Genomic DNA, 27,461 nt, shown 5'->3' with positions numbered 1-27,461 from the left:
TAGGTTTGTGGTTTACGCTATGGGAGGCTCTCTTTGTGTTTTCCCCGAGTTACCATCTAAACCATTGCCTGCTTATGTGAAAATCTCCATGGTCCATTCGAAAGTGTTTCCGCAATAGCAGTCAGGATTGGTACAGTTCGGGTGACAAATTTAATGAGAGTTTACATACCGCCTTCTGGTAAGCGTACATTCCCACTGATGACTCACGGGTTTCTGGCTTGGTGAAGATGGATCGCACGGCTGACTGGCACCCTCTTAAAGAGATCTCTCTTCCATTATAAAGACTTTTTGTTTGGACTTTTTCTCATTGGTTGTGGGTCACTGGTTCACTTTTTTATGGATATAATTTTTTATTAATTTGTCACTGGGTTATCTTATTTAATTATAATTAATAATCACTGTATTTATTTATAATTATTTATTGAATATAATTGATTTAAATTAATTTATTTATAGTCAATTAATGAATTTATTTATTCATTTATATTTATTCACTTTTTGAATATAATTAACTGTTATTAATCACTATATTTAATCATATTTAATTTCGAGCATTTATCACTTAATTTTGATTGTATATGAATTGTTCTAGCTGATTTCACTTAATCTATTGGAATTATCTGATTAATTTTCATTTCATGGCACAAACAGTAATAGCCTCGGTGGGGGTAGGTAGCGCAGCTAATTTTGTTCTTTATATGCATTGTATTTTGGATGTGTATCACATCCTGGTAGCAGCAGCTGTAACTGGGTTTTTGTTTTTTTAATCTTTTAGATTAGGAGCGTAGTAATTTTTTCTCTTATTTATTTTTTCACCGATTGGTTTGCACACATTTAGCGCAAGAGTTCACTGGTTTTAATATCTACTGGTGTATAGCCAGCTTTACTGGGATACCTTTTGATACTTTTGTAAGCTCACCTAAATCTGCCATTCATGACACTCACCGCTCCTGGAAGTCCTGACTGGTGGAACCAGAACTGCACTGGAGCAGTTTCTTCTGCTTAACATCTTCTCTCTGCAGCTGTCTTCTGAGACGGTCAACTGGAATTGTCCATGTTACCCAGGCAGTGGCGAGGACACCCAAAGAAGATTCAGGAGACGGGGGGAGGGGCCAATTTACTAAAACTAGAGAATCTGGTGCAGCTGTGCATGGTAGCCAACCAGTTTCTAACTTCAGCTTGTTCATAAAGCGCTTACAATAATACCTGGAAGATGATTGGTTTCTATGCAGAGCTGCACATGATTTTCCATGCTCCAGTTTTAGTAAATCTCCCCCCAGAGAGTCACACAACTGTAGATTGGAGTATTTCCATTTATTTATTTTTATCAAATGTAGGTATTAGTTATGGGCGCAGTTTTAAACTTTTAATAATGGGTGTGTGGGTGACTACAGATCTGACAATATATTGGGAGCAACAGATGAAAACATACAAGTGTTGGCCAGCTGATTAGTAGAAAAACGGACTTCACATAGGCAAAACTGAGCTGAACTTTGTTTCTACAAATTCTAAAAACAAAAAAAATTTAATTAAAAAACAAAACCGTGATATCACCAAGAAAACCTATGGCAGTGTATTACCTGAAGCAGTGTGTTGGACTTCTCTCCCACTGGCAACTTCTCTGCCCAGGTCGGTTTTATTGCTGGCTGAGAGACAAGCGGGAACTTGGCAGCCAGAGATGGTTTGGTGCTGACCTGGTACTGTTGGTCCTGACGCACAAGATTTAGTTTCTTCAGCAGCTCATGAGGAGAGATGGTTCCAGGTGGAGGCGGCAGCTGGGAGGAGAGCGGCATTGCAGAGAGATTTGATGGAGTCTTTTGGCTCTGCTGTGCACTATCATAAAAGTGATGTGGGGCACTGCCTGTATTTTTCCCCGAGGTGCTGGTTGTGGCACTGGTTATAGGACCACTGTAATAATGTTTTGAGGGGGTCAGACCTGGTTCAGAGTGGAGAACTGTGGTGTGTGTACTGGCAAGTTTGTGCAGAAGGCTTTCTCCACCATCAGGCTTTTGTGCAGGAAAAGTGAAAACTTCTTCTATGGGCAGGAAGAGACTGCTGAAGACATCTCCGGGGGGATGGGAGCTCCCAATCTGGCTATGCTGGTTCTCTGGGATCTCTGAAACTGGTATCAAGTCAGCACCACGCACCATCAGCTTCTGGATAGCGGGGCACAGTTGCTTTTCTCTGCATTCAGATAATCGATCTGGTTCTTCGTACGACAAGGAGCGAACCACTGCCGGACGGACCTTGCAGGGGTCTTTATATTCGTGACCCTCCATGAATGTCTTTTCTGCCTTTCCAAACAGAGCAGTCAGTGACAGATGATGAGGTCCTGGATCTCCAGACTATGGAAGAAACGCACAAATCTTCACATACGGTTTTTTGGTTGTTTTACAACAAAAATCTAAAACCTTACAGGTGAATGGAATAAAGTACATCTAAACAGAATACTTATTATAATTTTTTATTTTTTTTTATGCTTTTGATAGAGAAGGCAGATGCAACAGGAATTGTCATGAAATCTCTTTAAAATGTGGGGAAGTTGGCTGCTAGACCACTGTCACCAGAAGAAATGCCCCCACTGAAAGATGTCCTAGGTCTGGTACCAAATGTAAAAACCATTTACATGGGTTCCTATCCTAAAATAAAGGATTTAGATACAAGATTTATTCATGTGAACGGAGTTTGTTTCTAAGATACTTATATTGCCAAACACATTGGGACGTCTTCCTTTACACACACATGAACTTTAATGGCGTTCCAGTCTTAGTTCGAGGGGTGCAATATTGATTTGCCCCACCCTTTGCAGCTATAAACAGCCTAAACTCTTCTGGGAAGGCTGTCCATAAGGTTTAGGAGTGTGTCTATGGGAATGTTTGACCATTCTTCCAGAAGAGCATTTGTGAGGTCAGGCACTGATGTTGGATGAGAAAGCTTGGCTCGCAGTCTCTGCTCTAATTCATCATAATGGCTTTCTATTGGGTTGAGGCCAGTCAAGTTCCTCCACCCCAAACTCACTCATCCATATCTTTATGGACCTTGTTTTTTGTACGAATCCAAATCATTTGGTGGATTGGGGGGGGGGGGGGGGGGTTATGGTGTGGGGTTGTTTTTCAGGGGTTGGGCTTGGCCCCTTAGCTCCAGAGAAGGGATCTCTTAAGGTGTCAGCATACCAAGACATTTTGGACAATTTCATGTTCCATATTTTGTGGGAACAGTTTAGGGATGGCCCCTTCCTATTCCAACATGACTGCTCACCAGTGCACAAAGCAAGGTCCATAAAGACATAGATGAGCGAGTTTGGGTGGAAGAACTTGACTGGCCTGCACTTCAACCTGATAGAACACCTTTGGGATGAATTAGAGCAGAGACTGCCTGACCTCACAAATGCGGCTCTAGAAGAATGGTTAAACCTTTTCATACAACCACTCCTAAACCTTGTGGATAGCCTTCCCAGAAGAGTTGAAGCTGTTTTAGCTGCAAAGGGTGGGATGCCATTAAAGTTCATATGTGTGTAAAGGTAGGTGTCCCAATACTTTTGGCAATATAGTGTATGTGCCTACCATGCTGTCTTTATGTTGACTCACTCACATTGGGTCTGGATGGTTCCCCATTGTGAAGTTGGACCTTTTATTTTAAAACTTATATGTGTACAAGACCATTGGCTGTCTACTAAATGTACCTGTATTTTCCACCAGAGAGCCAACTCTGGGCAACTTACATAATATGAATTCCAGTCTACCCCACTGGCTGATATTACTCTATTAAAGATTAGGAGTGGGTTCCAGTGTACGGATTCTGTCACGTGTTCTCCTAGAGGAGGATTCCTGAAACCCATAGAATCCACATGTGAACTGTAATGGGAATCTTAGCAATGTTGTAAACCCCTATGTGCAGAGTAATTTTTAATGGTACATAATAAAGTTGTGCTCATGGTACTCAGTTTCTCTATGTCCACACTAAGTCCATGACTACATATTCTGTTAATAGTTGAACATAAAAACCTATATATCAGTAGCGGTTTTACACACACACACACACACACACACACACACACACACACACGCTGACTGATGGTGGTCAGATGGAAGCTATCAGGAAACTCTGCAGTTGCCCAATTGCTTTCACCATTACCCGGTAACGCCCACGGCCACCACTCTCCTGCTTCCTGGGCTCCGCGTGGCTGGGACCGGCATAGCGGATGGTGCTGGGTAGATGGGAGACAGTCCAGTGAACATCCTTCTTCTGGGCTATCCTTCCGCTTACTGACCTGAAAGCAACTTTATGACATCACTTCTGGGTCCCTGTGTCACTTTCCCGAGCCTTTATGGCTGGGGAAGAATCTAATGCAGCGTGATCTGCACAGCATTAGATTAATTGGAGGACCGCTGAGACATCAGCACTTAAAAAAGAACCTGTCACCAAAAAAACATCATATGTGATGAGAAAAACATGAAAGAAAAAAAATAAAATAAAAATTGTAAAAAATATATAAAAAAATGACACCCAAGCACTTAAAATCCCATCCCCAAAAATGTTTGAGCCCCCCCCCCGAACATAAATGTACGTGTCATGAAAGCAATGATTCTAGCATCAGAGCTCCTGGGTAACTCTAATCTGATGCCCTATAGGGGCGATTAAACTGTCACCTATGAAAAATACTGACATTTATAGCCATTTCATGGGGGAACGCAATTTTAAGGTTTGACATGTTATCGATTCAATGTAGAATAATGTAAATGAATGCATTTGGGTGGCAAAAATATTAATGCAATCTATACGCTGGGGGGAGAACCTCTGAGAGAATCCAGGATGGAAAAGCACCTGGGAGTCCTAGTAGATGAGCAATGGAATGCAATGCCAACCTGCTGCTAACAAAGCAAACAGAATATTGGCATGCATTAAAAAGGGGATCACCTCCTGAGATAAAGCAATAATTCTCCCACTCTACAAGACTCTGGTCCGGCCACACCTGGAGTATGCTGTCCAGTTCAGGGCACCAGTCCTCAGGAAGGATGTACTGGAAATGGAGTGAGTACAAAGAAGGGCAACAAAGCTAATAAAGGGTATGGAGGATATTAGTTATGAGGAAAGGTTGCGAGCACTGAACTTATTCTCTCGCTTGAGAGGGGATACGATTTCAATATAAAAATACCATACTGGTGACCCCACAATAGGGATAAAACTTTTTTGCAAAAGGGAGTTTAACAGGACTCGTGGCCACTCATTAAAATTAGAAGAAAAGAGGTTTAACCTTAAACTACGTAGAGGGTTCTTTACTGTAAGAGCAGCAAGGATGTGGAATTCCCTTCCACAGGCGATGGTCTCAGCAGGGGGCATTGGTAGTTTCAAGAAACTATTAGATAACCACCTGAACGACAGCAACATACAGGGATATAAAATGTAATCCTGGCATATAATCACACACATGGGTTGGACTTGATGGACTTGAGTCTTTTTTTCAACCTCGCCTACTATGCAACTATTCAACTAGCGCAACCTAATTTTGTAGGTTTTTCCAAACAATTGGGTCATTTATTTTGTTTGTGTACCCAAAAATGAACTTTAGTGTGTGTGGTTATGCAACCTTCAGGCCAGTGGCGGCCCATCCATAGGGGGCACAGGGGCTCTGCCCCTCCCCAAAGCTACTCCTCAAAAAAATGTCCCTTTAAGTGCGTGCGGGGGGGGGGGGGTGGGCGTGGCACCAGACAAAGAGGTGTTATAGGAAGCACTGTCATTGCAATCATGTGATGGTTAGTGATTGGTAGGATGTAGGGGGGTGCTTTAAATTGGACCCGCCAATCGCTTCCGGTTTTTTGACCGACTCATCCGGGCTGGTCCGATGGAACACAAGACAAGAGCAGAGGAGTTTTTTTTTTATACGTGTGCAAAAATGGTTCTGGCAGAGAAAGGATTAACGAATACCCCAGATATCAAAATTTCAAGGGGATGTAAACAACTTCTCCATTGACATATTCCTTGTAGCACTCCAAACCATCTTACATAAACTGATCTATCCGGAACACCCCACTAAACTATCATAAGTTTTCTGCATGGAATGGGTGGAGGTGTCTTCACACAAGTCGTGTGCGCAAAAACATTTTTCTATGTCTGGGAATCTTTCATTTAAAAACTTTACCTGTAGCTCAATTTATAATACAAGGTTTCCAACATACCCAATAATACCAAACCGGACTGTTATCCAATGAAACTCTAAATTACATTCTACCCTACTCCTGAACCAAACCATACTTATATTTTGATAGCTGAGCTTCCCCTCCCCTTCTTCCTCTAGCAGCTAATGGTTACGCCCTGTACACATGGTCAGACTTTCAGACGGAAAACGTACGATCGAATCTTGCTGTCGGAAAATCCGATCGTGTGTGGGCTCCGTCTGACTTTTTCCATCGAAATTTCCGACACACAAAGTTTGAGAGCAGGATCTAAAATTTTCCGACAACAAAATCCGATCTTTTAAATGACGATTGTGTGTAGACAATTCCAACGGACAAAGTGCCTTGCATATTCAGAATAAATTGTGCGACAAATGCTATTGGCCCATTTATAGTCACGTTGTATTTGTTCTACGTCACCGCGTTCTGAACGAGCGGATTTTCCAACAACTTTGTGCGACCGTGTGTATGCAAGACAAGTTTGGGCCAAAATCCGTCTGAAAAAAATCCAACGGATTTTGTTGTCGGAATGTCCGACTGTGTCTACAGGGCATTAAACTGACTGCCATCCATTCAACTGCTTTTTAAATAACCAATTTTAGACCCAGTACTGCTCTCATTTTCAAAATGTACTAAGAAATTGTACATTGTCATTTTTATATTGCCTCATTGAATAAATGTTGCAACACTACTTTTTTCACCCATGATTTTTAAATCTCTACCAAACAAGGCCCCCGGGCCTGATGGCCTACCATACCTCTACTACAAAACTTTTCTACCACTTCTCCCTCACATGACACCTCTGTTCAACTCTTTGACCAATACACCTATCCCGAGAGACACGCAGTCCTCCTTCCTTATGTTGATCCCCAAAACGGGAAAAAACCCATACACTATGCTCCAACTACATGCCGATCACACTACTTAATACAGACCTGAAAATTTTCACAAAGCTACTGGCAAATAGGTTAAACAACTTCATGCCATCACTGGTCCACAAGGATCAAGTAGGATTTATTCCCCTTCGCCAGGCAGGGGATAACAATCAGTCATTGAAGTTGCAAACAGGAATAGGTCAGAGGCACTGCTTCTCAGTTTGGATGCGGAAAAAGCCTTTGATAGGCTGAGCTGGCCTTTCCTGTCTGAAACACTCCACCATGACGGTATTAAGGGCCCTTTTCTTCGAGCCATTGCTAACCTATACTCATCCCCCTCAGCCCCCAGTTCAAACCCAGTTTGCCTCCTCCTCCACTTTCCCGATTACTAGCGGGACCCGACAAGGCTGCCCACTTTCCCCTCTCCTCTATGCCCTATGTATTGAACCCCCAGCAGCCCATATCAGAAAGAACCCAAACATCCACAGCATCCCTGTAGGTATTAGGGTCTTTACGATATCCTTATTTGCGGATGATGTTCTGCTTATCCTTACGCAACCCCATGTTTCCTTCCCGAATCTACACGTAGAGCTAGATCGATACAGTGCCCTCTCAGGATACAAAAATTAATGACTCAAGCCCTCACCCTCAATATACCCCAGACACTGTCTGCCCTTTCACAATCAATTATGCATGGAAGACTTCTTCCTTAAAATACCTCGGGGTCCACCTCACATTCACCTATGGCACTCTCTATAAGGCCAACTTCCCCCATCTATACACCTCCATTCGAGCCTGGCCAAGTGGAAATCTCTAAAGCTGTCTCTTTTTGGCCACCTTGCGACCATAAAGATGACAATGCTACCTAAACTTCTATATCTCTTTGAGACACTGCCAGCCCCCATCCCAGCTTTGCACTTTAGGAACCTTCAGGACGATCTGATAATAGGATTTTTAAAAAAGTTCACCTGTAAAATCAATAAAGTACACAGTGCCATAGTAGTTACTATGTGGGTTATAGGCCACCTTTAGGTGATGGACACTGGCACACCCCAAGACAAACAGTCCACTCCCTATATAACCCCTCCCACTGCTGGGAGTACCTCAGTTTTGTAGCAAAGCAATACACGTGTATACCAAAGAAGAAGACAAAGGGAGGGACCTCTGTGTCCCGTGATGTACTACAAAGAAAAGGATTTTACAGGTAAGCGGTTTTAAAAAATCCTATTTTCTTATTGTACATCGGGGGACACAGAGCCATAGTAGTTACTATGTGGGATGTCCCATAGCAATGCCAACTGAAGGGAGGGAGACACAACAAAAGTAGGGCACTAAGACTAGAGGACTTATACTGCAGCCTGCAGTACACTGCGCCCAAAGGCGATATCCTCATGACCTTTTACATCTATTTGATAGAACCCGGTAAATGTATGGACTGAAGACCAAGTTGCAGCCTTGCAGATTTGAGCCATGGAGGCTTGGTGACGCACTGCCCAGGAAGCACCAACAGCCCTGGTGGAGTGCGCTTTAAAGAGGACGTAAACCCTGATGGGTTTACTTCCTCTTTGATTCCCTGCAAAGGTAAAGCATAATGGACTAACTATGCATCGCATTAAAGTCCATTATGTGTCACTTACCTGACAAAGGAGCCAACGAAGTCACTGCTGTCCCCTGTAGTCTGGAGCATCCATCTTCTCGGTGGGTCTCGCTGCTCCGCAGCTGTCATTCGACGAAGCCGCGATGACGTCACTCCCGCGCACAGGACCCGCCACTCACGGCATATCGCCGCTGACAGCGGCGCGCTCAGTGATGCCTGTATTTTGGCAAATATCTCCTAAACCGTGTAGGTTTGGGAGATATTTCTTGGACCTACAGGTAAGCCTTAATCTAGGCTTACATGTAGGTCAAAGTGGTTTGTAAGGGTTTACAACCACTTTAATATGAAAAAGGTGGAATTTTCCTCTTTAAACCATAAGCTTGAACAATCACTTGACAAATCCATTTAGAAATAATAGATTTCAACGCTGCCTGTCCTCTCCTAGGACCTTCTGGCAACACAAAGAAAACATCTGTTTCATGAATCTGATTGGTCACCTTCAAATAGGCCTTGACTGCTCTCACCACATCAAGAGTGACCTTTCTTCCGCAGAACGAGGTTCTGTAAAAAAAATAAGGCGGAACAATATCCTGGTTTAAATGAAAACCCGACACTACCTTCGGTAGGAAATTAGGATGAGGACGCAATACAACCTTATCCTTATGAATAACCAAATATGGCTTTTTACAAGAAAGAACAGCCAACTCTGATACTCTTCTCGCAGAAGATATGGCAACCAAAAAAACGAATTTCCTTGTCAAAAGGACCAAGGGAATGTCTTGCATCGGCTCAAAAAAGGCTGTTTCTGTAATGCCGACAGGACTTAATTGAAGTCCCAAGGATTCAGGGGTGACCTAACCAGAGGATTAATCCACGTTACCCCCTGAATAAAGCTACAAACCAGAGTGCGAAGCAAGCTGTAGTTGAAAAAACACTGATAAGGCAGACAACTGGCATTTGAGAGTACTCAAGGCAAGCTTCAGTTCTAATCCCATCTGTAGAAATTCAAGGATCCTACCTATGACATATTTCCTGGGGTGCCAACCCCTGGATTCACACCAGGAGACATTTGCCTTCCAGACTCTATAATATATGACTCTGGAGGTTGGCTTCCTAGCATTAATCAAAGTAGAAACTACTGAACCGGACAGTCCACGGTCTTTCAGTATGTGGGTCTCAATAGCCAAACCCTTAAATTTAGCGTTTGTAAGGTAGGATGGAATACCGGACCTTGTGAGAGAAGGTCTGGTCGCAGTGGTAGGATCCATGGGTCCCCTACCACCATCTTCACGATCTCTGCATACCAAGATCCCCCTGCCCACGTCTAAGCCACAAGAATCACCTCCTTCCCTTCCTGCTTGATCCTGCGAAGGAGGCGCAGAAGCAGCAGAACAGGAAGGAACGCATAGATCAGTGAAAACTGATCCCATGGAAAAACCAAGGCATCTGTTCCGCATGCCAGCGGATCCTTTGTCTTTGACACAAGGTTGTCGATCTTTTTTGTTGAACCTGGACACAAACAGATCCACGTCTGGAATTCCCCATCTTTAACATATTGACAGAAAGATGTACAGGAACAACTGTTTGTGACTCAAGTAGTCCGCCTGCCAATTTTCTATACCCGGAATGAAGACTGCCGATAGAAAAGGAATGTTGTCTTCTGCCCAGGATAGGATATGATTTACCTCTCTGTGAGCCGCACGACTTCTCATGACCCCTTGGTGACTGATATAAGCCACTGCTGTGGCATTGTCGGATTGGATTCTGACAGGACAATTCCGTAGTCTGAGTGTCCGGGCCTTCAGGGCCAGGCATACTGCCCGAATCTCTAGAATATTGATGGGCAAGGTCATTTCTGTTTTGGACCATTTTCCTTGTACAGAGGCTTCTTCCAGGACTGCTCCCCAGTCCAGAAGGCTGCCATCTGTTGTCACCACCATCCAGGTAACTAGCAGGAAAGACTTTCCTTTCTGAAGATTCTTTGGATATCAACCAACTGAGGCTTTGAGGCAATTTGGAGGATAAACACATTGGCAAGTCTAGAGCTTGGACCTTCTTGTTCCAAGTTGACAGTATACCGTTTTGCAGCAGTCTTGAATGAAACTGCGCATAAGGAACGGCTTGGAATGAAGCTACCATCTTTCCCAAAGTTGGATAGAAGGATTCTTCTTTGCTTTGGCCACCTAAATCGTTCTCTTATGGAACTGATCTTTGTCTGGGGCAAGAACACCCTCTTCCGAGCTGTATCTATGATCAGGCCTAAGTACTGCAATCTCCTTGATAGTTTTAAGGAGGATTTCTCCAGGTTGAGAATCCAACCTAGGTATTCTAGGTAGCCGACTGTGGTGACCAAACTCTGGTTTAAGCAGGCTAATGACTGATCTATCAAGAGTAGATTGTCTAAATAAGTTAGAATCGTTATACCCCGAGCCCTTAATCTGGCTAAAGGTGGAGCCAGAACCTTTGTAAAAGACTGGAGGTGCAGTAGCTAGACCGAAAGGTAGAGCCACAAACTGAAAATGAAGATTTTCTATCTGGAAGCGTAGATATTTCTGATGAGCGGGGAAAATAGGTACAAATAGATCATCCTTGATATCAATTGACGCTAGCAGTTCTACACCTTTTAGAATGGAGACCACTGATCGGATTGACTCCATGCAAAAAGAGCGGATACTCAAAAACCAGTTTAGATCTTTGAGATCTAAAAATGGGTCCGACATCCCCGTTTGGTTTTGGTTTGAATAAAACCCCAACCCCCGCTCTTCCATGGGGACCACCGATATTTTTTGAGACAAGAGATGATCCAAAGCCATAAAGAGAGCCTTCTTTGTTTCTGGGTCTCTGGGAACGCTTGATCTGAGAAAACGAGGAGATGGGAACTCTTGGAACTCTAGTCTGTAACCTAGAGATATTGAGGAAGCCACCCATTTGTCTCGCCACAGTTCGTGCCAGACCGTTGAGAACTGCAAAAGTCCCCCCCCCCCCACTCAAGCGAGCAGGGGGCTCCCCATCATAAAGGGATTTTAGTATTTTGTTTAGTGGGTTTCCTCCCCAAGGGCCTCTTGACCCTGGGGTTGACCCTGAGGCTTACCTCTTGAATTTGACGATGGAGGCCGTCATGACTGCCTGGAGGCAGATGCTCCTGGCACTGGAGAACAAGCTTGTTTAAAAGAAAAATGCTTAAACTTCTTCTTTACTGGTAAAAGGGAACTTTTTCCATTAAGACTTCTTTGGATGTATTTATCCAGATCGTCTTCAAACAACCATTCACCATGAAATGGAAAACTAGCCAAGAACTTTTTTCATGGTGCTTCGGCTGACCAATTTTTCAACCACAGAACTCTATGCACATGTACCAGCCCAAGCATGAGCCGTGAGGCTTGGAGAATAGAATCTTTCGTAACGTCTACTGTAAAACGCCTCTGATATCCCGGCCAAATCTTGGGCCTGCTGATCAGGAATAATCTAGAGCACCTCTTTAAACTGGTCTTTTAAGGACTGACATATCCTGATCGCAGCCAGCGCAGGATGAACCACTGAACCTGCCAGAGAAATATTGTTTTTAAAACAGGAATTCCAACTTCTTAGCTGTTGGATCCTACAGCATTTGAGTATTGTCTACAGGACAAGTCAAGTTTTTGTTCAAAGAGGATATAGCAGCGTCAAATGCTGGAATCCCCCATTTCTTATTAAAACTCTTCTTCCATAGGTTAAAGTGTTGAAAACCCACTCAGAATAAATAAGCTTTTTCAGTAATAAATGGATAGGGAGGCTTTAGCAAACCCAAACAAGAGGTTGGCTCATTGACTGACTCCACTACTGGCAGCAAAAATGTGGAATGGACCAAATCAGTGACAGATTGTACCAAAAACCTTTGTGAACCCAATCCTTCCGTATTAGATTTTTAATAAGAGGAGTCATCAACCTCTTCCTGGTCCCCTGAGAGAAAAGAGTCATCTCTCGTCCCCCCTGTTCCTCAGTTTGAGGGTCCTGGGTAATGGATAGGGACCTATTACGCTTAGTCCTACTGAGATTAAGGCATCGATTATTTTTTTTTGTTCCAAGCCTAAAATGGTTGAGGAAAAAACCTCTTCAGTAATATACAGGGGCTGCAACACCTGACGTCCCTGATGGCTCACTCTGACCAGCCACATCACTCTCAGGGGAGGAAACCATCTTTTTTTTTTTTTTTTTTTTTAGAAAAGGTTTTAGGCTTCCTAGTGGCTGTAGAAGTCTTTCTAGAGCCCTTTTTTGAGGTGTTTTTACCCCCCTTTCCGACCATAGCCTGATGCACAAAGCAGAGGTATTACCCAGAAGGAACGCATCCACTGCTTGAGCAATAGTCCAGCCCTGCCGCTGCTATTAATGCTCAGCTTGTGATGCAAAAGTAAATGTGTCAAAAGGGAATGCCTGCGTCACCAAACCTCTTTCACACCCCTCTTGCTCGTGTCCCTCTGTCAGCTTGCAGCAGTAAAAATGGTGCTTTAAAAACACACATTCCCACGCTGGACATTGGAGGATGCCAATGCCACCCCAAGCGCCGCTCCCCTCCATCGCGTTCGCCCCCCCTTCTCCCTTTTATAAAAGAGCTTTCCCGCGCGAGCGTGGGCCTCTGATCCTATAGGATCACTCTGGGGGGAGGGGGGTGGCGAGGAGAGAGCTTGGAAGCCGCCGAGTAGGGCAATGTGTTAATGGAACCCACCCTTCACGGTGGGTTCCATTAACAAACCTTCAGGAGCTGGGGACCCCCTGGGGAACCAACAATCCTGGACCTGTAATAGCACCTCGGCCAGTAAAACTTTATGGCCTCAATACCAAAACTACTGGATCCCGGGGTCCAGTTCTCTAAAAAGAGAAGCGTTTACAGGCAAAAACCTTGTTTCTTCAGACACAAGGCCCGGGTACCATTCAATTTGGCCTAAAAGACACTTTTAATGGATCCGGCTGCATGGCTAGCCCCAGCAAGGATTGCTCCAGTGGAGCTCAGCACAGCACATCTTCTAAGGTACTCCCAGTAGTTGGAAGGTTTATATAGGGAGTGGACTTTTTGTCTTAGGGCGTGCCAGTGTCCATCGCCCTGTAACCTCTTGGTGCACCCGCCACGCTTATAACTGATGCACACAAATTGAGAAGCTTTGGCTGGCCCCCCATCCACCCGAATTCCATGTTGTGGATCTCGCATGTACCGCCCAGTGGGTTACAGCTATTAGGACCAATGGCGCTCCTACGAACACTATGGCGGCGTGCAAAATCGACATAACCGCTTACCACCACTTGCTCCCTGGTTAGCCAATTCTTATTTACACCCAATGTCCCGCACAGCTTGACCTCACAGATGTCTCACTTTTGGGTGGATAGGGTCTTATTTCGCTACGGTCAATTGGTAGATACCAAAATCGGAACCTTGCATTCTTTCAAGATCTGCAAGATGCCTTTGACTTACCCAGACAGGCTTTTTTTTTTTACGTTATCTACAAATACGCCGTTATGCACAATCTTTGGGAACGAACCCCCAATTGGAACCCTTAACCGAATTTGAAAAAAATATGTCTAGAGGCCTCATCCCCTAAAAGGTATGATTTTGCACACCTACCAGCTCCTGACCATGGATCTGTCGCCAACCGGACCTCAACATGCCTATATGCGCAAGTGGGATCAGGCCCTGGGTGAGGATATACCCCTGAAGACGTGGCAGTTCATATGGTCATAGGCTTCTAAGAGCTCCATCTGTATGCTCTATAAAGAAAATCAATACAAGATTTTATTCCACTGGTGCCAAACCCCTGACCTGCTCCACTCCATAAACCCCTCGGCCAATCCCTGCTGTTGGCACTGTTGTAAAGATATATGCTATATCATACCTACTGGACCTGCCCTCTAATAATCCCCTATTGGCAGATGAGATGGTAAACTCTACTCCATTCCATCTTAGGTTTTCGGATGAAGGGCACCCAAGAGCCATTCTCCTGGGTCTCCCACCCACCTTTTTTTCTAAATTTTTAAAAAAGCTCTTAGCCCAGGTGCTAACAGCAGCACAGTGTTTGGTGGCCCTGAAATGGAAAAACAGGGAACCCCCTCACTGTTTGAACTGCACTCCAGGATCAGAGATGTTAAAAGGATGGAGTACCTGACAGCCTCCCTAAATAATACTCTCGATATATACAATCGAGTATGGGAGCCGTGGGTTATGTTGGAGACACCTACAACCTGATACCCTGATGAACCCTGACCTCAAGGAGGTCACTTGTGCTTGGCGTCCCCGGGTGGTGTGGAGCTCCTAGAGTGGGTTTGTCCTCTTCTATCCTTTCTCCCCCACTACTCTCTATCTGGTCTTCTCCACTCTCTCTCGCTTTTCTGATTCTCCCTAACCCTTTCACTATACTCTTCTTCTCCTCCATACGTGCACACGCACTTCTGCAGGTTAGACTCTGCTATGCTACAGAGATTCTGAATCCTACTCAGTCAATCAATAAAATTTGTAAGGTCTCAAAAAAAAAAAAAAAAACCTGGAAGAGAGTATCCAGGAGTACATATTAACCAATCAGCTTCTATATTCAAACTGTTTTTCTTTGGAAATTAAAACTAGAAGCTGATTGGCTGCCATGCACATCAGTTTCGGTCTCATTAAATCCCTACCGGAGTGCATTAGGCAAGGAGAAGAGAGGGGAGCAACATACTGCACAAAATTACATGGAAAGAAAAGTACATTACATTAGTGACTACAGTACATTATTTCTAACAGATTTAACTTTGAAACCAGTACACTGCAACCCTGAGATTATAAAAGTCCATGTTAAAAAAAATAAAAAACCCCCACACACAATTGTGCCTCCTCCTAGATACAGTTATGTAAAGCCCTAAATCACAAAGTTTTGTCTATAAAAAATAAATAAATCAGTGTTTAGCATAATTGCTGACTAGCCAGTGTTTGGGCACTTCTCTCCAAGCTTCTTCAGCGAAGACCCATGATCGTGGCCTTCAACAGACAGGATAAAATAAAAGTGACTTAAACACTTTAAGTATGACTTATCACACATCCTAAATGTTACAACAAAATGATTTTCCCACTAGCTTATAAGAATTTTTAAAGCCAAATGCCATCTTTCCCATCAGTCTTGCACAGTTGTACAGGCATCTCTCCTCTACTGAAATTGCTTGCTCCGATTTCACTGCACACAGAGTTGTTCCATTTATGTCGGATGGTTTTGCATGCAACAAGGGATATGAATGAGAAGTTGTTTATATCCCCTTGAAGTTTCATTTATTGGATTGCATTTTCTTCAGTCGAGACACTCAGCATTACATGTGGGTGTTACCTAGAGTAGTCTGTATGCAAACACAACCTGCCTAGAAATGCCCTCTACTCCAGACAGACATCCCGTCATCAAGGTATTTTAATATTTGCGTATCTATTCCCAAGAGCCAGCCTACTGCTGGCATCAGGGCTGAGGGGTCTTGAAAGGAGTACTGAGGAAGGACATGGTTATGTTTTCAGGAAACTATGTACAGCACCGTTACATGTCATGATGCCTGCATTACACATGCCTCATTTCCACTGAGCGGAACGGTTTGGGTCGGTAAAGTTTGGAAGGGTTAGAATGGTCCAGCCTATTCAGGTGAGTATTTCCACTGCAAGTCGGACCACCAGGGGCCATACAGGGTTTAGAAAAAAATGCCTTTGACGTGAGCATTGACGTTTTTTCTGTCCGCCAATCAGTGGAATGTATTGTGTGATGCCAGTAACTCCACCCTAACCGTACCGTACCATTTTCTATGGCCCCACATCTAAAGAAGGACCATGAATGGTGCAGTATGGTTTGGTTGTAAGGGCCGCTTTCATAATGGAAACACTCAAAATAGCGTACTGTAACGAACCAACCCAAACTGATCTGCTCAGTGGAAATGAGTCATTAGAGAAGCACAGAGATCCAGTCATGAGATCACCAAATCTAAAGCAAGATATATAATAAAAATGGAAAGGACTTATTTTAAAAATGAATTTGCATGTTGATGAGAGGGGAAATGAGGAACTAGAAAAAGCAAACTAGAAGCAGTTTAAACTTCGGCTTTAAGGAACTTCAGCCCCAGTTCTTATCAGTTATCAAGGAGGGCAGCAAGAGAAAATCTAATTGGTACTTCAGAAGGGGTGGTTCCTTTAATGAAGAGGAAGATATGGTGGGTGCTGGCACATGCCTCAGAAAAACCCTGCTCTCTGTTTCCAATCAAACCATCACCTCTCTTGTGCACGATTAAGGAACTTTCTTTAGCTGGCATGTGGGCACCTTACAGGTCAGCATGGTAGAGCAAACACTTCTGCTGCACATGAGAGATAAAGAACTGCAAAAAGCATATTCAAAGATTCACTAATCCTTACAGACCCTAATAGAAGTTCAAGTGATTCTTGTTTAAAAAAAAAAAAAAAATAACAGACTTTACAAACTCAATATACTTACCTGCTCTGTGCAGTGGTTTTGCACAGGGCAGCCCAGATCCTCCTCTCCTCTGGTCCCACTTCGCTGCTCTAGGCCCCTCCCTCCTGTCGAGGGAGCAGCTTGCTATGGGGGCACCTGAGCTGAGCTGCAGCTCTGTGTATTCATTTAGACACAGAGCTGCCACTCTGCCCCACCCCCTCTCTCTCCTGATTTACAGCAGGGACCCATGGACATCGCTGGATAGAGAGGGACCTCAGGTAAGTATTAGGGGGTGCTGAGGTGGCTGCAACACACAAAAGGCCTTTTATCTTCATGCATAGAATGCATGAAGATAAAAAAACCTTCTGCCTTTACAACTCCATTGATTCATGAATTCAGCACATATTAGAAATTTAATTAGCTCATACGGCATGACGAGAGGTTCTAGAAATGGAAGTTCATATTCGTACATCACCTGGCTTTGTTGCGCGCTGTTCACGTGCTGTGACGAGTCAGAGGGTTTCACCGCAATAGGTTTGATTAAGTTGGGGTTATTGTGGATGGCCGAGGAACTAGTTATTGCCTTAGGCTCAGGACACGGTTTGCACTGCAATAGGGAACAGATGGAAAGCAAATAGTCAATCAGAAGCGAGCATGTGCTAAAGGCAACGCCAATACTGAGAACAAATTTATTTTGTGAGAACTGTTCATTTGTGATGTTGTCAAACATGCCCTTGCATTTTCATTAAAGCAGTTGTATACCCCGCTGTCACATTTTTACCTACAGGTAAGCCTACAATAAGCCTTATCTGTAGGTAAAATTAAAGCGGATTTCCACCCTAAAGTGGACCTTCCGCTCATCGGAACCATCCCCCCCTCCGGCGCCACAATTGGCACCTTTCAGGGGGGAGGGGGGTGCAGGTACCTGTACAGTACAGGTATCTGCACCCACTTCCGGGATAGCTCTCTGCGGAAAGGGGCGTAGATTACGCCCCTTTCCGTAAGTCCCCCGCTGCCTGCTGGGAAACACACAGATCCCAGAGGCAGCGGGGACCGTCCTTATTGCGCAGCACGACTCGCGCATGCACAGTAGGGAACCGGGAAATGAAGCCGAAAAGGCTCCACTTCCTGATTCCCATACCCAAGATGGCGGCGGCAGCACCCGAGAGACGATTGAGAAATCGGCTTCGGGTGCTGACATCGCGGGCGCGCTGGACAGGTAAGTGTCACTATTTTAAAAGTCAGCAGCTGCAGTATTTGTAGCTGCTGGCTTTTAAAGAAAAAAAAAAAAAAACGCGGAGTCCCGGCGGACTCCCGCTTTAATATCGCCTAAACCTGTACGATTTAGGAGATATTCACCCTGCATGCAGCCACCGAGGTCAGTGGCACATGCACTCTGAATGTCCGGTGGATGGGGCCAGAAAATCAGAGCTCCTTGCCGGAAAGAGGAATGACGTCATGTGAGCTGTGAGTGGCCAGAGCTGCAAATCCTCAGCGGTGACCGGAAGGGGACTCCGGCGCTTCGTTCTAAGGCAAGCATTTCATAATGAGCTAGTATGCAGTGCATACTAGCTCATTATGTCTTTTCCTTACAGATTTTTTATTTATTTTTTTGCGGGTATACAACCGCCTAAAACTGATTGTTCTGTTGTACTGAGAAAGTTTACTTTGCATTTGATGCACACTGAGGTTCTCATAGCATCCTCCAAGCTCCTCTCTCCCCAACCAGAATGACCCTGGAACACTTCTTTTCATTTATTTGATTTCAGTTATCTCAATCATAGAGGTACAATATCAAATGGGGGCACTACCTAGGGAAATCTGCATGCAAAGGTAGCCTGCTTACAAAACGCCCAATCCTCCAGACTGACATCCACCAATCAGGGCACCTAGATAAAGGCATATTTCCTCCCTAGAGCCAGCCTACTGCTCGCCACCGCATCTAAAATAATGTATGTAATGAAAACATAAAGGTTTCAATAGAAAAAAAACATTATAGCATGTTGATGAGGAAGAAGGGGAAAAGAGCAACCAGGGAAGGCAAAATATAAGCAGATTAAACTTCAGCTGTAACTTCCAGCACATACTCATTATGATCGAAAGCTCACAAACTGGATAAAAAAAAAAAAAAAAGAAAAAAAAAGGGCTATCCATGGACAGATGTTCTCGCTAGAGGCAAATTCAAACAATGCTAAAAACAATGAGCCAGGTAAAAGGAAGTTCATAACCACCTTGGCCCAGGGTCTTCAGAATAAATCTCTTGGACGCTTTACTGCGCAGCAGCCTAATGCCATGTCGGGAGTGATTTAAAGCAAATCAGTGCTTAGCCCATTCAGTATAAAGCAATGGGTTTGTTATAATCCCCCATAGACCTCAGCCTATAATTACCTTTCCATTCATTCCCCTGCCAATCTGTTCAATTTTGTTTTTTGATGGAAATACCTGGTACTTCTGAATAGTGAGGAGCATGTAACAGCGTTGATTAGGCGTCTTGTGTTTCTGATTCCGATGGTTCACACAGGAGTTTCCTTCATTCCCGGAGGCTGAACAGAGTGATGGGGAGCGAAAGGAAGTTAAGCATATGTATCTGCAGGGTCTGAATGAAATTAACCTGTTGCTTTGTACTGCATTGGCGAAGCATAAATTTACTTGAAAGAAGCTTCCAGCTTAAAGTGAGACTAAACTTTGGTAGTAAAAAAAAAAAAAAAAAAAAAAAGAAGAAGAGGTGGGGTCTATTCAAGTATGTATTCTTGACTCAAAAATACCTTCTATTGCTCGCAGCCTCCTCCAAAATCCTTTTACTTTTTCTGCTGTGACCTGACTTCCTGGTAGGGGGTGCCTACATCCAGTCTCATTGTATGTAGGAAGAGAGACTAGGGACTATAGGTTATGGTTTTGTAGCAAATGTGCATTGCTCGTTGCAAACAAACAGAAGTGTGGGGAAGAGGAGTAAGAAATACTTTCATGAAAAATAGATTACAGGGCCCCCCCAAGAAAGATTTTTACCATCACTCACCTTTGCATACTCATCTTTTGCCTTGTTTAACATCTGCAAGATGTCAACTTCCTTTCCATCTGGGCAAAGAATCATGGGAGATGCCCCGCTGTTGGCTGCTTGTTGTGCCTTCATCTGCTCCTGTTGGGTTAAACTGAAGAACAAACAATACACATCATTTATCATGATTCTTCTGAGACAATCCTTTGAAGTTCAGGATAAGCAAAACCCCCAGATCCCGATCCCCCCCCCCCCCCCCCATGAGAATGAGTATGGGGTACTATATATAAAAAATAAAAAAAAATAAAAAAAACACAGCTCGGCACCCGTTGCTTGCTCCCACCATCTACCCGTTCCTCTGCTAAGGGGCAGAGCCACGCAGCGACCTCACCAACCCAACATGCATTAGTCAGTGAGGTCACAAGGGGGCAGGGCCACTTGGCAACATCACCCTAGCTATTTAAGAACAGTCAGCCGGCGGAGTGGGCATACAGTGGAAGCCATTGACGGATGCATGGGTATTTTTTTCCCCCAAAGGGTCTGGTATGGATTGAGGGGGGACCCCCACGCTGTTTTTTCCCCTCATTAGTGTTCAAAACTGATGAGACGTGCATCTGATTTGCACCACAGTGCTCAGAAAATGCACAGGGCTCTCTTCGAATTCACAGCAAATTCACTCTGTCGCTGCACTGCATATTGAACCGGCTCCATAGAAAGACGGTTTGGTTCACGTCATTCGAATCGGATGTGGAGCCTAACTGTATATAAAACTTCACTGATCTCTCCCATCCTTGGAACTACATGGCCCGTTACTCTGAGCACCCCCTCAAGTCCTCTGGCTGCCTTTTTCATACACAAATGCCCCTTCAAGTCTTCTCTGGCTGCCGTGCATGTCTCATAACATAGGCAGTCTCTCTCCAGGAGTGTGCATGAAACAGTGGCTCTTTAGGATCCTGCAATGGGAATGGGGCTACCTGAGATAAGGAAACCTGGGTCAGTGAACCTTGCACATACTCAGTCAAAAAGAAGCAGCTGTGTGTTCAGAGTGATATAGAGTTAACACTTAAACTTCCTGTTTTGTATGGCTTGAGTGTGGAATCTCTACATGAACATATAAAAAATAAACAAAAAAAAAAAAAAATGGAACAGGAAATCCTTTATAATCCCTAATGAAGATCAATAAGGTAACTCAGTGATGTCATGAAATTTGACCTGGCTTTAGTCTGGTTTGTAAAACTTAAACTTAGCATGGGACGTGCAACGTGCAACTGTAAAAGGTACAATATATAAGATATTCGAAATAAAAAATAAAAATAATAATAATATTATAAGATAAAATTGGGAACTATGGAAAAATAAAAAATAAAAGTGTATGTCCAGCCAAAACTTCTCATTTTGGATTCAGCAGGGGCTGTTGGGTTTTACTGCTATGTGCATCTGGGACACCATTAGAGGGATTTCCCCTCACTTCCTGTTCCACTGACAACTGTTTCAGCAGACAGGAAATGATTACCTCGGCTTGTCTCAGGGATGCAAAAATCTAGTGAGTAATTCTATAATATTCTCGGTTTTTGTTTCCAATATAAAGATGAAAAAGTACTGTGCTTTTCTTACTTTTTCATGAGCTCTGCTATTCGTTGGCATTCTTCTTTGTCATAGAACCAAATCCCATAGATACAAACTGCAATGAAAACAAAGAACATGTTAAAGTGTCAGTAAAACCAAAAAAGCATCCCATTATAGTCTCTCCACAAAGCTGTAAAACATCATGTGCCTTTTGAGGAGCCACCACATCCAGTAGTGCTGCTAGTGATCTGGTGACATACATAGCTGGGAGCCCGACTAGGTGGGTAAGAGTATTTGATTGGCAGTGGCTCGCAGTCCTCACCAGTGTGAATGACAGCGGATTCCCATTTTGGATGTTTTTCAGACTGCAGTAGTCAGGAATTCTTAAGGGATGTCAATCATTCTTGTAAGAGTGACATTTTTCCCGACCTGTGATGTTGGTGGAAGCCGCCAAGTGTCCGCAAGTTGCGGGGAAAAGATGGGCCCTAGCAGTCAGAGGACCCTGGATAAGGCCTAATAAAGTTCACTGCAGAGGTTTACAATTAAAAATGGGGCAAAATTCTTAGTGACGGTGCCAGGTATATGAATAGTGGTTTACCTGGCTTTGAATTTACATGTTACTTTAAGGACTTAAGTTCAGCTGAACTCACACCGTTTCATTTCCGCATTTCAGTCCTGATTTCTGTGGCGATTTCAGAGACATCAGTGAGAATTTCTGCACAGATGTCTATGGAAATCGCACCCCGAAAACGCAAAAAGTAGTACAAAAACGGTTTACTGAAATTGGTGTGGCCCCACGCCAATTAGGACGGAGGCATTGCCACCCATTTGACATGTCAAATTGCATCAACGTGAACCAGGGCTTATGAATTGTTTTTAGCAAAGCAAAGAAAAAAAGATTGTTTGGTAGAGCAGGAAACAATCATCAGGCGCTCCAAGCACGTAACATAGAAAACATACAAATGTGGGGCTTATAAAGGATTAGTGAAGACCATAACAGGTTAGGACTGCCATGAGGCCCTCAATATATATTTTAACCAAGATATAAAGGCAGGACAGTAACCAATTATAAAATACTGATATAAAACTTTTGAACTTCATGACGTCTACGAGGCAACCATCCAACTAGCCACCTACTGTATTGTGTGTATGCAAAACAGCATGATCGCAGATACACAACATTAAGGTAAAACCACAGTAAGTTACTGTAAGCTTTGGGTCCCCCCTGCAGAAATATATGGCAGGGAGAAACTTGTCCCATGCCCCGTGGTGGTCTCGGGGGCACAAGGGGTTGTCAGATCCACTTCCCCATTGATGACCCATGCCCTTTTTTCAGGCCCTGGGTTGATGATGGAAGGGCCAGCTGTAGTAAGCTCATGAGGAACGGTAGACTACTGCCTTTTGAGACCCTGCAAGCTAGACGGGGGGGGGGGCTCCCAGCAAGATTTTTGGAGGTATAGGCAACTTTACCACTTCTTCGGGGTTCATGGCCACTCCATCAGAGATTTGTCCTCTCTCATGCCTTTTGAGCAGCTTTTTATAGCAGAGGATCCGGTACCACATATGGTTTCCGAACTGTATCAACTGCACAGTTTTACTACCCCTGAATCTAAGCCCATGTATGGGGTGTGGGACCCACTTATAGTTGACCCACCTATACCAGCTCACTCATTCCAGCTCTATTGACTCTAATGCCACATACACATGACCGAACTTTCTGACAGACTAGGTCTGACGGTCTTCCCGGCGGACTTTCTGAATGAACGGACTTGGCGACACACGAACGGACTAAGTCCGTTCGAAAGTGGGTTTGTTTTAAACAAGGAAGTTCAATAGCCAGTAGCCAATAGCTGCCCTTGCGCCGTATTTGGTCTGTTGGACTAACACACAGACGAGCGATTTCCTGATTTTTAGTCAGTCAGATAGATTTGAAACGTTCTATTTCTAGGTCCGTCTGCTTTTTTAATTTTATTTTTTTTAAAACTATCGGACTAGCCCACACATGATCGGATTGTCCGACGGATCCCATCGGACCTAGTCTGCCGGAAAGTCTGGTCGTGTGTACACGACATAAGACTCAGGAAACAAATTATAAGATTTTGTCCCCTTGGTACCAGGTACCTGCTAACCTGGCCCAAATTTATCCTTCCACTCCGGAGCACTGTTGGAGAGACTGTGGTCATCGTGGAACGCTACTACATTTGTGGTGGGATTGGTGGCCCTTCTGGGTTGACAGTCAGTCCCAAATCAAGGATATCCTGGGCTTGGATATTCCTTTATCCCCGCTTCATTTTCTCCTGCACATTCCTCCAATTGCGATCAGCCAATATAAGAAAAGTGTTCTGCCTCACTTGATGAATGCAGCAAAACGCTTATGCACCATACACACTCTTCTGCTGAGTTTTTTCTTCAGATTTACCAAAACCATGTAGTGCAAGGGCCTACATTGATTGCATTCAAATTGAAAACTCCTAAGGTTTGACCTCATATTATATGGTTTTGGTAAATCTGAAGGAAAACTGATAGTGTGTATGGGGCTTTACTCCCGATTTATTGGAAGCACCCGGCTGGGAGTGGATACACAAGGTTAATGAAATCAGTAGTGGATGGTAACCTGCAGAGGTACTAGGGACTACTTTAATAGTGTCTAGTCACCCTGGCTGGATTATATCTTTGATCCAAGGCAATTGTCTTCCAGCCTGCATCTGGAACTGCTGGAGCTGGCGGAGCCATCCCTTAGGAACCGTATTCAACCAACAGTGTGATGAGATTTACTTTTCGTCGAGATGTGACTTTCCCCGTTTCAGTTGGAGGCAATTTATGCTCCCCTGGCATGTGTGCCGTGGTTGATCTAGTACCCCGCTACTTTCACTGGCTTTAGCTGGCCTACTGCTAGCAACTGGGTTTTCATGTCTGAGTTTTCTTTTTATTTCATGAACCAGCTTGGGTTACTACCATTGGGATTGATCTCGTCTAATGGGGGTGACCCAGGTGCCACATGACTGAATAACCACTGTTCTTTCCCCCTCCCCCTTTTGGTTTCCTGGTGTAGTTATATTTTTGCTGCTCATCATTTGTACTTTGTATTATGTATATACCCAGGAGTGTCTGGGTTAAAAGGAAAGAGGAGAAGCACAAGGGCTATAGAAGCACAATACCAAGATTTGGCATGAGATAAAGAGGTGAAAGAAAAGAAGGAAAGGGAGAATCCATTCAGGAATCCTCCATCGGTCATCAAGGTGAACGACTGTATCAGGGACCTGTAGGTATGTAAGGCGGGGGAGGGCAGATTTTTTTAAAAATAGGGGTCGTTTGTCACACAGTACACACCATTTTTTCATTCCGCATGATCCATGGAAGTTTACATTTCATCCATGCTAGACACAATGACAATTTTGGCTGCCAGGAACATGAATTATATTAAAAGGGGTTGTAAAGGCAGAAGGTATTTCATCCTAATGCAGTCTATGCATTAAGATAAAAAGCCTTCTGTGTGCTGCAGCAGCCCCCCACTCCCCACCCTTACCTGAGGTTTCTCTGTCCAGCGATATCCATGAGAGTGTCTCAACCGACCGAGATTCTCCTTCCTAATTGGCTGACACAGCATTGGTGCCATTGGCTCCTGCTGCTGTAAAAGTCACCTAGCCAATCAGGGGAGAGAGGAGGTCAGGGCTGGATCAGGGCTCTGTGTCTGAATGGATACAGGGAGCTGTGACTTAGTTTGGGTGCCCCAATAGCAAGTTGCTTGCTGTGGGGCCCTGAACAGGAGGGAGGAGCCAGGATCACAGAAGAGGTTATGATTGAAATTTGCTTAATTAGTGAAAAGCATTAAACTCTGCCGGGTCTGCGTTGATGTCATGTCTACGATGTTGTCTGATTTTTATTTTCAATAAAAAAAAAAAAGTCTTCACTTTTGTTTCAAACCTGTGAGTGCAGTCAAACCTTTTCCTGTTCCAGTGGCTCCTATCCAGATTGCGATTGCTCTTACCTGGAGCAGTCTGGCTTTGTTTTCTCACAGAAGAGGGACCCAACACACACACGCAAGACTTTATAATCACTTTAACATCTGGATATGTCTAGGGACATTTTCCACTGGCTTATTCAGTAGGGCGACACTAGCGTCTTTAACAATGTTAACTGAAAATATAAAATTAAATAAACCCTCTTCCCAAGGTTCAGCGCTTTGGGATACATCCACCACACGTGCGTTGGTGTGCCCACCTAACCACAACCCCTGAAGTAGAAGGCCAAGGTTCCTAGATACATTTTGGTACTTAGCGCTCCGACACCAAGTACTATCTGGCATGTACTTTGTATCCCGCCTCAAATCAGGACCATGTCCAGATCCCTTTCCCACGCCACTTGATTTGACAATCTAGTAGGAGGGATAATAAATGGTTTATAGAGCCGCATCCTGCATGCACCCGTTTTTTGAACATGGTGCATACTGCCAGGTCAGAGCCGTCTTTTCATAATGAGTTAAGAAAATGTTGAATTTGTTATAAATGTTATGCGCTCCGTGGGGGCATCTCCAAGCTGCCCGTGAAGTGCAAGGGAGGACATATTCCTGTGTGGTCTAGAATGTCGCCTATACGGTACAATCCTTTGTGTACCCACTAACCAAATCTATCAGGTTGTATGCCGGAATGGGGGGCAGGGGGTTGCTGAAGAGAGGAGCTACTAGAGTATGTGCAGGGTGCAAGGGCCATCTCCTGCAACCCGTATCCCATATGTGCAATGGGAGAGCATTGGGCTCAAAATAGCTTTGCAATGTTTTGGGGAAGTCAAAAGGATGAAGTCCATTGCCAGTGGAGAGCACACCTGGGCCTCTAGTGGGACACAATTTGGAGGATAATGCAGCTGTGAAGTTGGCACAATTGGGCCAACTGCGCAGCTATGCAATACTTTCGGAAACCGCCAGACCACCTAGCTCTTTGGGAGAGTACATCGTAGCCCGAGCTATTCTAGGTACCCCAGATGTAATGGAGGATTTAAGATTGGAAGCAGTGCATGGCATCTACAGGGAGTTGGATAGGCAGAGTTCGAAAATAATATAATAATCTAGGTAAGACGGTCATTTTGACAGACGCAATTCTTCCCATCCAGCACAACCTTGCACCAGATCCTAACTTCACGTCCTCCAATAGCTTAGCAAACAAAAGGTGGATAGTTGGCTTTGTACAATGAGGCTACATCACAGGTCAGTTGGATTCCCAAATAAGAGAGGGAAATCGGTTGCCATAGGAAGGGGAATTGGGACTTTATACTTTGAAGGGTTGAAGTTGGCAAGTTGACATTCAGCGCCTTCAAGTTATGATTGACTAGCAGGCTGACCTATGGCCTTGCAAAAGTATCTGAGCCAAGGATGAGCTTTATAACGAGTGCATCAAGGCCAAGAATGTAGGACCGAAATTCCATCTAGCCAGCCTTCGAAAGAGGAGGCCCATGAGAGCAAAGCAAATGCTTTGTGGATATCAAGACAATAATATCCCAGTCCTATGTATGCCACCATCCCAGGAAGAGTGTAGCAATGATATAAAAGTCAATTGCTCTCCTGACCTGATCAGCAGCCTGCCTATATTGCTTATATGAGATTTTATTAAAATCAGTTTTGATTTTCGTTAGCCTTCAAAAATAAAAAAGAAGAAATATGTATATATTTGTATTATTTATACAGCTATCTGTAAATACAGGGACCTGAAGTGGTCTGTACAGATCAGGAAATAGAGGCAAGAGCATTGTCACCTACCAACAGGACATGCCTGAAAACAGATATTCCTGGAAGGGCTACCAGGGTTTATTTTAATGAAATCTGCAGATTTGAAAATATGAACAAGTTAAAGA

At 44.1% G+C, this 27,461-nt stretch overlaps 1 protein-coding gene across 1 annotated transcript in view; it reads right to left on the bottom strand.

The window, feature by feature from the left end:
• The window catches only part of DCP1B (decapping mRNA 1B), a 58,956-nt gene that overhangs the window by 7,408 nt on the left and 24,087 nt on the right, over positions 1 to 27,461 (bottom strand). Inside the window, exons 4-7 of the mRNA XM_077468882.1 lie at positions 21,666 to 21,732; positions 20,073 to 20,205; positions 17,532 to 17,663; positions 1,581 to 2,345 (exon numbers count right to left, since the gene is read on the bottom strand). Of these exons, the coding sequence (XP_077325008.1) occupies positions 1,581 to 2,345; positions 17,532 to 17,663; positions 20,073 to 20,205; positions 21,666 to 21,732 (1,097 nt within the window). The remainder of the gene's footprint in view (positions 1 to 1,580; positions 2,346 to 17,531; positions 17,664 to 20,072; positions 20,206 to 21,665; positions 21,733 to 27,461) is intronic.

Source organism: Lithobates pipiens, unplaced genomic scaffold (assembly GCF_037356315.1).
Source record: "Lithobates pipiens isolate NorthernLeopardFrog02 unplaced genomic scaffold, aLitPip1_a1.2 Scaffold_8, whole genome shotgun sequence".
NCBI lineage: Eukaryota > Metazoa > Chordata > Amphibia > Anura > Ranidae > Lithobates > Lithobates pipiens.
This window is presented reverse-complemented; position numbering and strand designations above follow the sequence as displayed.